This window comes from Hylobates moloch, unplaced genomic scaffold (assembly GCF_009828535.3).
Source record: "Hylobates moloch isolate HMO894 unplaced genomic scaffold, HMol_V3 SCAFFOLD_21, whole genome shotgun sequence".
NCBI lineage: Eukaryota > Metazoa > Chordata > Mammalia > Primates > Hylobatidae > Hylobates > Hylobates moloch.
Genome location: NW_026652296.1, coordinates 39939457 through 39952344, shown reverse-complemented (window position 1 = coordinate 39952344; position 12888 = coordinate 39939457). Strand labels below are relative to the sequence as shown.

At 35.7% G+C, this 12888-nt stretch overlaps 1 protein-coding gene across 2 annotated transcripts in view; it reads left to right on the top strand.

Annotated features, from left to right (window-relative positions):
* The window catches only part of XRN2 (5'-3' exoribonuclease 2), an 88293-nt gene that overhangs the window by 37448 nt on the left and 37957 nt on the right, over positions 1–12888 (top strand). For both annotated transcript variants that reach the window (XM_032142138.2, XM_032142140.2), the window contains 6 exons: positions 1305–1436; positions 4992–5110; positions 7283–7418; positions 8991–9098; positions 9187–9276; positions 10251–10323. In XM_032142138.2, the coding sequence (XP_031998029.1) occupies positions 1305–1436; positions 4992–5110; positions 7283–7418; positions 8991–9098; positions 9187–9276; positions 10251–10323 (658 nt within the window). The remainder of the gene's footprint in view (positions 1–1304; positions 1437–4991; positions 5111–7282; positions 7419–8990; positions 9099–9186; positions 9277–10250; positions 10324–12888) is intronic.

Here is a 12888-nt window from a genome sequence, read left to right as displayed (position 1 = left end):
CTTATTTCTACATCTTTGTCAGATTAATCTTTCTAGAACACAACACTCTAAACTTGTTCTCTGCTCTAAAAGCACCACTGACTCCTTAATCCCCTCAGAATCCAATTCTTAGTTTGGTGTTCAGAGCACACTGTCATCCGGTTGAATTCCAGCCGTCCAGCATATCCCCTGTTGTCTTCTAAATACACCATGTCCCTGCTGACTAAGAGTGTTGCCTTCATTTGTAACCTCTGAATGGATTTTTGACTTTGCATCTCACTGACATCTTACCTTTTCTACAAGGCCTCCCTTCTTGGTTATGCTCATAGTACAGGTTGAGCAATCCTTTCTTTTAACTCTGGTGCTTCCTACTTCTGATACATGTTTTCTTACTTAATTGCATAATGCTTTATAGTCATTTAATTTCTTTAGTTCTTGTTTTCTTATCTTCCCTACTAGATTTTCAAGCTTGTGGAGTTTAGGGACTGCCTTTTACTACGTTTTGTTAGAATTAAGCAATTTCAGGAAACAAGAAGGGAGAAAAGTAGAGTTGTTTATTGTTGCAGTGGGTTCAAAATCATTTAGATTGGGAGGGGCATATTTGGTTTCTACTTATATATTATTATTTTTGTCAATATCTTTTATCAGTCAGCCAATACTATCACCTATGCTAGCCATAATCATATTAATTGGAAATAAAGAGTTAAATTCTAGCAAGGCGAAGGGTAAATAAAAGTTGTATTTCCACAAAAATTAGCCGGGTGTGGTGACGTGCGCCTGTAATCCCAGCTATTCGGGAGGCTGAGGTGAGAGGATCCCTCGAATTCGGGAGGCAGAGGTTGCAGTGAGCTGAGATCGCACCACTGCACCCCAGCCTGCGCAACAGAGTGAGACTCTGTCTCAAAAATACATAAATAAATTTAAAAAGTTGTATTTCCCAAGTATAACTCAAACTCAACTTTTTTTAAACCTAAATTATGTTGTTTTTATTTGCCTGAAATTGTGTCTTGAATGTTTTCTGTAATTGTAAAAAGCAGTGGATTAGCATAATGAGATTTGAAAGATTTTCTCTATGTTTCAGGACAATGTATTATATGTACTTTAGGGCTGAGTTATTAAGTATTATAGGCTATTGTTTAGAAGGTAAAAGTTACCATCAAATCGAAGTGTAGACAACCTTGTAATATTAACGAAGATCATTTGGTCTTTTAGTGAGTTTTGTAAAGTGCTTACGGTGTGGACTTTATTCCATTGCCCTTCTTTTCTTTCTGTCATCTGTGTTGTGATTTAATTTTAATTTCTACATTCATTTCCATTTATGTTAGAGAGATCAACCAGCTTTCACTCCTAGTGGAATATTAACTCCTCATGCCTTGGGTTCAAGAAATTCACCAGGTTCTCAAGTAGCCAGTAATCCGAGACAAGCAGCCTATGAAATGAGGATGCAGAATAACTCTGTAAGTGGCTTACTTTTATGTGACATTTAAGAGTGGTGAATATCACATACCTCTTGCAGGGGTGGTGTGTGTGTGAAATTTATCACAGCCTGGAGTTTTGTTTTATAGTTTTTCTTAATTGCTTTGCCTTGAGATATTTTTAGTTCTGTTAAGTCCATCGTTATCAATATGAAAATATCCAAATTATGTGAAAGAAGAGCACGTAGGATTGTTGATACATGCGAATATAAAGAGATAGCTGACTCCAGTTTGGGTGACAGAGTGAGACCCTGTCTCAAAAATAAGCTAAGTGGCTGCAGTGTTTTTGTGATGCAGATGAACCACACACTGCTTCTCCCTTCTCCGAAGAATAGGGTAGTGAATGGTGCTAGAAGCTTGTCAAGGGACATCCATGTCTCAAAGCTGGGGCAGGAGGAGGAGGATGGGTTTTATTCCCTTATTTCCCCTTTCCTTCAGTGGGCAATTGTGAGCATTTTACCTTAGGTGTAAACTCTGGCTCTCCAATTCAGCATGGAATAGATCTGAATAAATATCTTAAGGTAGCCCTTACTATTCAAACTCTGGTTACTCCCTGTTTGTGAACTCAGCAACTGCATGCATTTATTTGCCTTGTGGTATTCTTCCGTATTTGAACTTGGTAATCCAAACTCCAGAAGCAAATCAACCTATCCTGCAAGGCTGTACTTTGTCCACCACCTTCCTATTGTAGTGGAAATAGACCATGAGCTCTCAGAATACCCAGTGGGGCAGCAGCAGGGCTGAGGGAACAGACCCTGATCTAACAGTAGAGGAAGGAACGTACACTTTTGCTATGATATATCCAAGGAAATTGAATAAGCTTGGATATTTAATTTTTGTTATTCTGTTAGTTATCCTATTGATGCTCATATGGAACAGACATAGCTGATGCCCATCATTCAAGATTTTAGTGACTACCATCCCCGCAGAGCAGAACTGAGAGTGACTGGTGTTGTCATATGCCCTGTTGATGGTAGAGTACTTTTTTTTTTAAATCTTGGGAGGCAGGCAGGTTTAAACTTTGCCAGCTGTGGTTGCTTCAAGAAGGATTCTGGTATTATCTTCAGGCCCGGTAGTATTAGGCCACAGGACCAGACTGTAGATCGATAACATCTGCCATAGGAGTAGTAATGGGGAGATTGGTGATGATGTTGCTTCTTTGATTCTGTCTTAATTAACTTCCCTTGCCACAGTTATTTCTATATAGAGGAGGTATGGAATTTGAATCTTTGCAGAGTGGGATTTTCACCTAGAATGTTCTAAATTTAAGGAAATTTTGAAGTCAAATTACCAGTTTATTTAAAGAGAGCCATTAAAGTTACAGATTTCTCGTGTTTTATTTTTCTGAGCTGTTGGGTTGTAGTCTCTAGTACTTGTCTACTGATGATTAACATTCTTAGTGTTTTATTAAATAGCTTCCATTTCCTTATATATGTGGTTTTATATTTAGCATTCTTCAGTATGGTTTCATTATATCTAATTTGATGAAAAAAACAGCTTAAGAAGAAATTTGAATTTAATATGAATCTGGTATGTTCACAAAGGAATATTTTTGTTGGTAGAGACAAAGCAGCGGAGATTTAGCATTAAATGGTGAACAGCATTTTTTTCTGGAAAGTATGTTATTATTTTTGTTTTCTAAAGATAGAGTTTATATCTTGTTAGTCAATAATTAATTTTGTTAAAGTTTGCTTTTTACACAACTTCTCTGTAGACAGTTAATGGGAATGTCGCTCTCATAATTTATTCCAAATGGATTAGTGTAGGGTTGAAAAAACAATAGTGATTACTTACTGAATGGTTAACTACCATGTACCAGGTAGGCAGCATGCCAGTAATCTTTCACATGTATTGATGCATTTAATACTTGCAATAACTTGTAAGGAAACAGAACATTGTCATCCCCATTTTAAGATGAGGCTCACAGAGGTTAAGTAATAAATTGTTCAAGGCCACACAGTCAGTAAAGGTTGAATTTGGTATTTCAGACTCAGATCTGTATAACTAAAATACAACAATACCTGCCTTGTTTTCCAAGTACAACAGTGCCTTCTTGTATTTATTTTATTGGGTTTTTTTTGACAATATTGTCTATATCTTTTCATTAATAACATTGACATTATGTTTTTAAAAGAGACGTGCTCTAAGTTCTATGTGAAATATGATTTCATGTTATTTTAGCTTTTCTTGACCTGTGGTATGAACTGTGTTTATGCTGTGGATACTCTAATTGTTATATCATTGAAATGGACTTCTGTGCTCTCAGTTTTAAAAAAATTCAATTTACTTGAAATAGCTAATATACTGTGAATAACAGAAGAAAAACTTGACTGTGGAAATGTTTCTGCCCCTTATATTTTTGGTGATGTGGTCCTTTAGCCTGAGTAACTAAAGTTGCAGAAGATTTTTTTAAATTTTTAAATATTAAAATATGTTAATTAAAATTAATCTATTATGTTAATTGAGTTAGGTATAAAGGGAAGATAATACTGAATTTAAAGTGACAGCTAAGTCTTTGAAATACTAATAAAATCTGCATTTTTCTAAGATGACTGATAGATTTTTATTTGTAGATTGATTTTTAAAATGGAACATATAATTTTTCTAACACAGTCTCATTAAACTTGCTTTTCAGAGTGGTTGTACTAGGTTGAAGACTTAACCATTTAACTGCATTCTCACCAGCATTGACTATTTTATATATTATTACATCTATATTATTACATCTATATTATTGTATATTATATGCTATATATGTAATATATTTTATATATAACATAGAAATATACATATATATAAAATATATGTATGTTTTTTCCCCTCATAGCTTTGCCATTTGGTAGGTGGCAAATGATTGTGAATTCCTAACAGGAATTGTTACAATTGATTGTCACAAATGATTGTGAACCACCAAAGGAAAATAAAATTCAAGTACTATAATTTTTAAAAATCTATAAAATTAAAACTTTTTTTCTTCAGAAACTTTTTTTTGCCCTAATAATGTTAATTCTTTTCAGTTTAAGCCTAGAAAGTTTGGGTATTACGTTACTTCTTTTGAGGGGAAGTGAAATGGAGCAAGATCAGTCTCTGTACCTTCTAAATATGTTTACCATCTCTATGTAGTAGCTTTAAAAATGTTACTGTGAAACACAGTAAGTAGTGGTGGTTGGATGTACCTTCTTTTTTTTTTTTTTTTTTTTTGAGACGGAGTCTCGCTCTGACGCCCAGGCTGGAGTGCAGTGGCGCAATCTCGGCTCACTGCAAGCTCCGCCTCCCAGGTTCACGCCATTCTCCTGCCTCAGCCTCTCCGAGTAGCTGGGACTACAGGCGCCCGCCACCACGCCCGGCTAATTTTTTGTATTTTTAGTAGAGACGGGGTTTCACCGTGGTCTCGATCTCCTGACCTCGTGATCCGCCCGCCTCGGCCTCCCAAAGTGCTGGGATTACAAGCGTGAGCCACCGCGCCCGGCCGGATGTACCTTCTTATGTAAAATGAATAATGAAATCCTTCTTCTGTAATGTCATCATTGTCTGCAGAGTCCTTCGATATCTCCTAATACGAGTTTCACATCTGATGGCTCCCCGTCTCCAATAGGAGGAATTAAGCGAAAAGCAGAAGACAGTGACAGTGAACCTGAGCCAGAGGATAACGTCAGGTGAAGCCATTTTTTGGTAGCACTTTGTTAGCAAATTGCTGAAATAGATGCAGTCTAATTAATGCTATTTAGCTTAGAGCAGCATTGCCTTCAGATGCTTGCCTGTGATCTTTTTATCCATCAGTAATTAATGTGGAGGGTTAGAATAGTCAGTAAATTCCAGTGAGATGTGTAAGCTGTAGCTGTTAAACCTAAGTGTCTAGATTAGTATGCGTGCAGGCTTTCGTCCTCCAATCCACTTTTCCCTCTGAGACCAGGCACAAGATCAGCTAGATATGAGGTGTTTAGCTCTGACTATGTGATCTGAATGTTGCTGTTTGGAGACTGATTAAATTTTCAAGCTGCTTAACCTAGAAAGTTCAGTTATACTTAGATACTTAATATAGTTTGCCATAATCTTCTCTATTGAGAGAGTTCTTCCTCAAAATGAAATATGCAGAAATCATTCTGTTAAGAGATCAATATGTATGTTTTTTAAAAACCACAGACTTGCATATGTGCAATTATATTTCATGACAGAGGAGTTTCCCTTTAACTGTATACTTCAAATTTAAAATAGGAAGCTGATTCTTTAATTCATCCTGAAGTTTGAGATCATTATATAATAAGATTAACAACCTCTCATGTAATTAAATCCAGATTTGAACCGTGGGCTCCAAGTGCAAAAGGCCAACAATCTCAATAATTGTAGCTCATTAAGAATTTAGGAAAACGATCTATTTCAAAGGTAAACAAGACAGTAGTCGCCTACAGCTCATGCTTCTTTTACAGGACATGGAAAGTGTGTGATTTGTGTTTATGATTAGAAACTTTGCAAGGGTCATGTGTGGTTCTGCACATTTTTCTAACATCCTTTGATTTCAGATTCATGTCTACTTGTGATTGAACATTTACTCTATATATCTTTAGTTTCTATCCTCTACTTTCTGTACTTTAGATTTTCCTCTTACAGCATGTCTTTGGTTTTGTTTACTATGTAGCCATCGTGATCAATACTAGTTTAATAGGTAACTTGAGTTGTTTAGTATTTTATTGTTTAATCCTAGAGGATAATTAAGGGTGGAAATGCCTCTACCAAGAAATGCTTGGGGCTTTTAGCATTTTTTCATTAATATTTTCTGTAAAATAGTGATAATCCACCTTATGAATAGGGGATATTTCTAACTGTTATTCTATGAATCCTTTGTGTTGTGGGAGGGATAGATTAAAATTGATACGGTATATTCTGAAACATGACTGCAATTAATATGTGAAATCTGGCACATGGAAAAGAGGCCTAAATGGAGAATCATCTTGATGTTCTTGATCTGTTCTGATGTTTTTAAAAGTGTTCTTTGGCTTCTTCATGTTTCTTAAATGTTAAATCTTAGAGAATAAGAAATGGATTCTTAAAAAAACATAATACATTGGGTGAAAATGTGGTTGGTCACATTGTATTTTCAGTGATGAATGATAATTTAGTGGATTCATTGACCTGCTTCTAGATTTTACCATAACATACATATGTTTGTGTGTGTGTATGTATACATAGATACATAGAGATATAGAATGTGTATGTCTCTCTCTATATATCTCTATCTCCTTTCCTTAAGCCATCAACAGCTCTTAGCTGAAAGAGGGATAAGGCCCAAGCAAGGATAGAGAGAGTAGGTATACACATAATTTCTGCCTAATGTCTAGATTATTCTTTTATAAACTATTTTTTACATTTAAAAAAGTTACTTGTGTGAGTCTTAAGTAATTTAGTTGACTTTCTTTGTATGGTTTAAATATATTTTAACAAACTAAGGAACTTGAACTATATAAAATATCTTCAATATTTGAATCTTAAAATGTAGCTTTAGAATTGTACAAAGAAACATATAAAGTAGTAGTAAAATTTGAGCAAACGTGTTCTATATCTTTTTCAATAATATTTTTAAAAATGTGGTTTTATAATGATCTTACCAGAATCAGTGATTGGGGTGTGTTTAACTGTCTTTAAGTTGATAATAAATCCTATGAAATTAGACTTTGTAGAAATAATTAAATGAATCTGTGTTAGCATGACTGTTTAACTCTTTCACATTTCCCCTGGGTATTAAATATAAATTGATTTGGGGTATCAATTGGTAGACAGCCTGTTACTGATGGTGTGTTAATTCAGCATAAATGAGCTGTGCCTGGTTTTAGGTTATGGGAAGCTGGCTGGAAGCAGCGGTACTACAAGAACAAATTTGATGTGGATGCAGCTGATGAGAAATTCCGTCGGAAAGTTGTGCAGTCATACGTTGAAGGACTTTGCTGGGTTCTTAGATATTATTACCAGGTACAAAAAGAATATTTTCCTCTGAATTTGTAGTTAATCATTTAAGAAAAATAGTAATTTCTTTTTTTTTTTTGAGACGGAGGCTTGCTCTGTCACCTGGCTGGAGGGCAATGGCGTGATCTCGGCTCACTGCAACCTCTGCCTCCCAGGTTCAAGCGATTCTCCTGCCTCAGCCTCCTGAGTAGCTGGGATTACAGAGCGCACCACCACACCCAGCTAATTTTTGTATTTTTAGTACAGACGGGGTTTCACCATGTTGGTCAGGCTGGTCTCAAACTCCTGACCTCGTGATCCGCCTGCCTCGGCCTCCTAAAGTAGTGGGATTACAGGCATGAGCCACTGCGTCCAGCCCAGTAATTTCTGTAATAATGGTATTATTGAGCTGGATCTTGAAAACAAACCCAGGCTCATTTTTTAAAGCTCCCTATTCAGAAGTCCGTATTTGTAAATACTTGTTTCTGAAGATGTGGAAGCTTCTTAGGTATTAATATAGAAACAAAGCTAATTTTGTTAAAAGTATTTTCAGCATCAAGTAATGTGGTTGACTGCACTTTGTCTTTAAGATGGTGAAAGGTTAGTGCTTTTTAAATTGGAGTTTAAAAATAACTGAGTAATGAATTGACAGTCACTAAATGACTGAACAGAGGACAAAGCCTGGAATATACCAATAAGAATTCTAAAGGAATTTGAATGCTGCTCTCTTTATAATACAGTGATGATACATGAAGCACATTCTAATTGGAATAACCTGTATCCTACCTTTTGATAATTGAGGTGTCAGATTGGTGAGAAATTATGTAGACATATTGAGGATTGTAACACTGATAGTTAATATCTGGTTTCGTGCTTAGAGAGCAAACCAAGTTATATTTGATGTGACCTGGGAATAGATGAAGTTTGTTGACAAGTAGAAAGTAACACAGTGCACTGAGTCTTGACTGTTAAGTACTCTGCATGTTTTACTCCTACTGTCAAGATTTAAATTCGCTAGACACTGTCTTAACACATCTTAGATATCTCTTTCCTATGAGTATAACTTGCTTTTGTTTTCTTTTTTCTGCGTTTACTCACGTTTTTATAGTCAAAAGAAACTTGTCAGGTGAAAATATAATGGTGAATTTTAAAATGAAACTCATGGCTGCTTTACTCTCAAGTGCTGTTCCAATAATGTCTCTAACCACCTTACATGCTCAGTAAATGTCTGCTGTGACTGCTTTTGGTTTTAGTTGATGATGACAGCTCAAGAGATGGAAAGAAATGTCACCAAATGTATTTTAAGGATAAAAATCTTACCAAATTGTGTTTGTGAATATGAAGTTTGGCAGTAACTACTGATTTTTCAAAGATGCTTTGTAGCATTTTTAAAGTCAAAGAGCCATTGATATGAATTAGAAACTTCAAACTTAACAATTTTTAGGAGTCATGGAAAAGATCAGTATTTGGAATATATGCCAGAAGTCATGTGTTTTATAAATAGAATATTCTAGGTTAACAGTCTAATTTTTGTTTTTGTAATTGTGTTCATCATTAACATAGGTTTTTAATATTGTTGTTACTTTTTAATGATTCTAGGGCTGTGCTTCCTGGAAGTGGTATTATCCATTTCATTATGCACCATTTGCTTCAGACTTTGAAGGCATTGCAGACATGCCATCTGATTTTGAGAAGGGTACAAAACCGGTAAGCTTAATTACTTAAAGTCATAAAGTTTATGGAATTCTGGATTAGATAATAATCTTGGGTCTTTAACGTTTTTCTTTTTTTGCAGTTTAAACCACTAGAACAACTTATGGGAGTTTTTCCAGCTGCAAGTGGTAATTTTCTACCTCCATCATGGCGGAAGCTCATGAGTGACCCTGTGAGTCTCAGTATTTTGAGTGTGCGGGTGACAGGATTTTTGTCACATTTTATTAATATCAGTTACAATTGCTTTTGCAGCTGATAGTTAAAACAGTGAAGTACAGAAACAAAGTATGTTTTTTACTCCAAACACACATATATTTCCTGCTTTCTTTGGCCCTGCACAGTAAATCAGTTTGTTTTGGGGAGAAATTTTTTTGTTTAGTTTTTGATTTTTTGTTTTTGTTTTTTGTTTTTTGTTTTTAAGATGGAGTCTTGTACTGTTGCCCAGGCTGGAGTGCAGTGGCGCGATCTCAGCTCACTACAAGCTCCGCCTCCCGGGTTCACGCCGTTCTCCTGCCTCAGCCTCCTGAGTAGCTGGGACTACAGGTGCTTGCCACCACGCCCAGCTAATTTTTTGTATTTTTAGTAGAGACGGGGTTTCACCGTGTTAGCCAGGATGGTCTCGATCTCCTGACCTCATGATCTGCCCACCTCGGCCTCCTAAAGTGCTGGGATTACAGGCGTGAGCCACCGTGCCTGACTGGGGAAAATTTTTGTTCTCTGGCTACCTGTAAGTCTTAATTTTATTTGTTCCAGCCATATTTGGTAGCCACCAGAGATGAGGAGACTGCCTTACCCAAAATCACCTGTGAACTTGTTTTCTATGCTAGCTAGAAAGAGTGAGACCCAGCCGGGAAGTAGGAAGTGTTAGAGTACGTAAACCCTTTACTTTCTGCCTGCCTGAAGCATAGTTGTCAATTCTAAAATTCTTCTACAGTAGTGCTTTTTCTTTTCATCTTTTAAAACAACATTGTTCATTTTGTTTTACTATACTTGGGATTAATGACCTAATGTCTCTTAACATTTTTTAAAAGGAATGCACTTTATTTTCTCATCAGACCTTATAACTTGAATGAAAGTCGTATCAAATTCTTTATAACAGAGATGTGTGACTTCTGCTTTGATTCTTTACTTTTCTCCCTAATATAGGATTCTAGTATAATTGACTTCTATCCTGAAGATTTTGCTATTGATTTGAATGGGAAGAAATATGCATGGCAAGGTAAAATTTAGACGTTCTTTTCTGGTAAAACTGTGAATAAACATAATTTTTGAAATGAAATAATTCTGTAAAAGATAAATATTTTAGCCTGAGCAACATGGTGAAATCTCATCTCTACAAAAAAATACAAAAATTAGCCTGGCGTGGTGGCTTGCATCTGTAATCTTATCTACTTGGGAGGCTGAGGTGGGAGGATTGCTTGAATCTGGGAGGTCTGGGTTACAGGGAGCCATGATTGCACCACTGCATTCCAGCCTGGGGGACAGAATGAGGCCCTGTCTCATAAATAAATAAATAAATAAATAAATAAATAAATAAATGAATGAATGAATGAATGAATGAATGTTTTAAACGGTAAATACTTTGAGAATTATATGTGAAATGTTGATATTTCTCCATCCAACCTGGGCTTAGCAATGATTAATAGTAAATTTAATTATAACATTCTTAGAAGCAGTAAATTGGGTTGAAATAGGTTGATAATTACATCTTTTGTTTCCTTTGTGAGTAATTAATGGGGCTCGTTACAATTCAGTCAGTAGCTCATTAACACCTTTTGAGGTTGCTGAGAAATACAGAAACACAGTAGTGTCCATGTGGAGATTTACGTATACTCCATGGAAACTTTTGAAAGATATGCTCGAAACTTTTATTTAGTTTGAATACTTGATATTGATCATTACTTTTCCTACTAGTTTTTCATTCCATTAACAGATTTTGTAGGAATGGCTATATAAAATTTGTACTAACTTTAAGGTATGTTTACCACTCAACCAATGTGTGATGATGATTGAATGTAAAATACAATAAAGAAATATCTGGGCTGGGTGCAGTGGCTCACGCCTGTAATCCCAGCACTTTGGGAGGCTGAGGTGGGCAGATCATGAGGGCAGGAGATGGAGACCATCCTGGCTAACACAGTGAAACCCCATCTCTACTAGAAATACAAAAAATTATCCTGGTGTGGTGGCAGGCCCTGTAGTCCCAGCTGCTCGGGAGGCAGAGGCAGGAGAATGGCGTGAACCCGGGAGGCAGAGCTTGCAGTGAGCCGAGATAGCACCACTGCACTCCAGCCTGGGTGACAGAGCAAGACTCCGTCTCAAAAAAAAAAAAAAAAAAAAAAAATCTCTTACACTGTAAACCAGCTGTTGTTTCACACTAAAGTCATCCTGCAGCAAATTATTTAACCTTTTCTTCCACCATACATTTTCCTAGGGTAATAAACACATTTGGTAAAATCATATTTTCATTTTTTACTTATTGTTCCCTGTGGTTGGAATGGCCAATAAAATGACACAGAGAATCTTGAGACAAAGGGGAATAAATAATACAGTTTACAAATTGAAAAATCAGGAGGCTTTGGAGTTGACTTGATTTATTTAGTAGCAGAAATATCATATCACTTCGGTGGAATGATCATGGAAATGCACACATTGGGGTTATATAAGTGTTGTGTGCTTCATGATCATGTATTGTTACATGTTAAATGGATTGGAGATTCGGGTTTTTCAAGGTGCTTTGTGGAGGATGTCTTGATTAAAGCAGAGAGAGAAGATGCGTAGGACAGTGAGGGATGTAAAAATACTAAGTAAATTAATTAAGAAGCAAATATATTTTTGTGTTTGTTAAGTAAATTATTAAATCGTCTGGGTTTATTAAGTAGATATATAAACATGCAGGTGACTTGTCAACTCTGTCATTGTGGTATATATTATTTCTTTCACTGACAGGATATGAGATAATGTACAAGAGTTCAGATTTCTTCACATCCTCTCCAACATTTGTTATTTTGTTTTTATTAGTAATAACCATGCTAATGGGTGTGAATGGTATTTCATTGTGGTGGCGATTTGCATTTTCCTAATGATTAGTGATACTGAACATCGTTTCATGTCCTTTTTGGCCGTTTCTAAATCTTCTTTGGCCAATTTTGAATTGGGTTCAAGTCCTTTGCTCAATTTTCAATTGGGTTGATTTTGTTGTTGCATTATAGAAGTTTTTTATATATTCTAGACATTAATCTTTTATTGGATATATGATTTGCATATATTTTCTCTTATTCATTCTGTGGATTATCTTTTCACCCTATGGTGATGTCCTTTGATGCACACAAGTTTTTAATTTTGATGGAATCAAGTTTATCTTTTTTGTTGTTTCCTGTGCTTTTGGTGTCATATCCAAGAAATCTTTACCAAATCTGACATCATGAATCTTTCTTCCTATGTTTACTTCTAAAAGTTACACAGTTTTAGTTCTTACATTTAAATCTGATCCATTTTGAATTAATTTTTGTATATGGTGTAAAGTAATGGTCCAACTTCATTCTTTTGCATGTGCATATCAAATTTTCCCAGCACCACTTGTTGAAAAGACCATTCTTCCCCCCATTGAATAAGTTAGCACTCTTGTTGAAAATCTTCTGGGCTCTCTGTTCTGGTTCATTGAGCTATGTGTTTGTCCTTATGCCAATGCTATACTGTTATAATTACTGTAGCTTTGTAGTGAGTTTTGAAGTCAGAAATTGTGTCTTCCAACTTTATTCTTATTCAGGGTCCCTTGAGATTT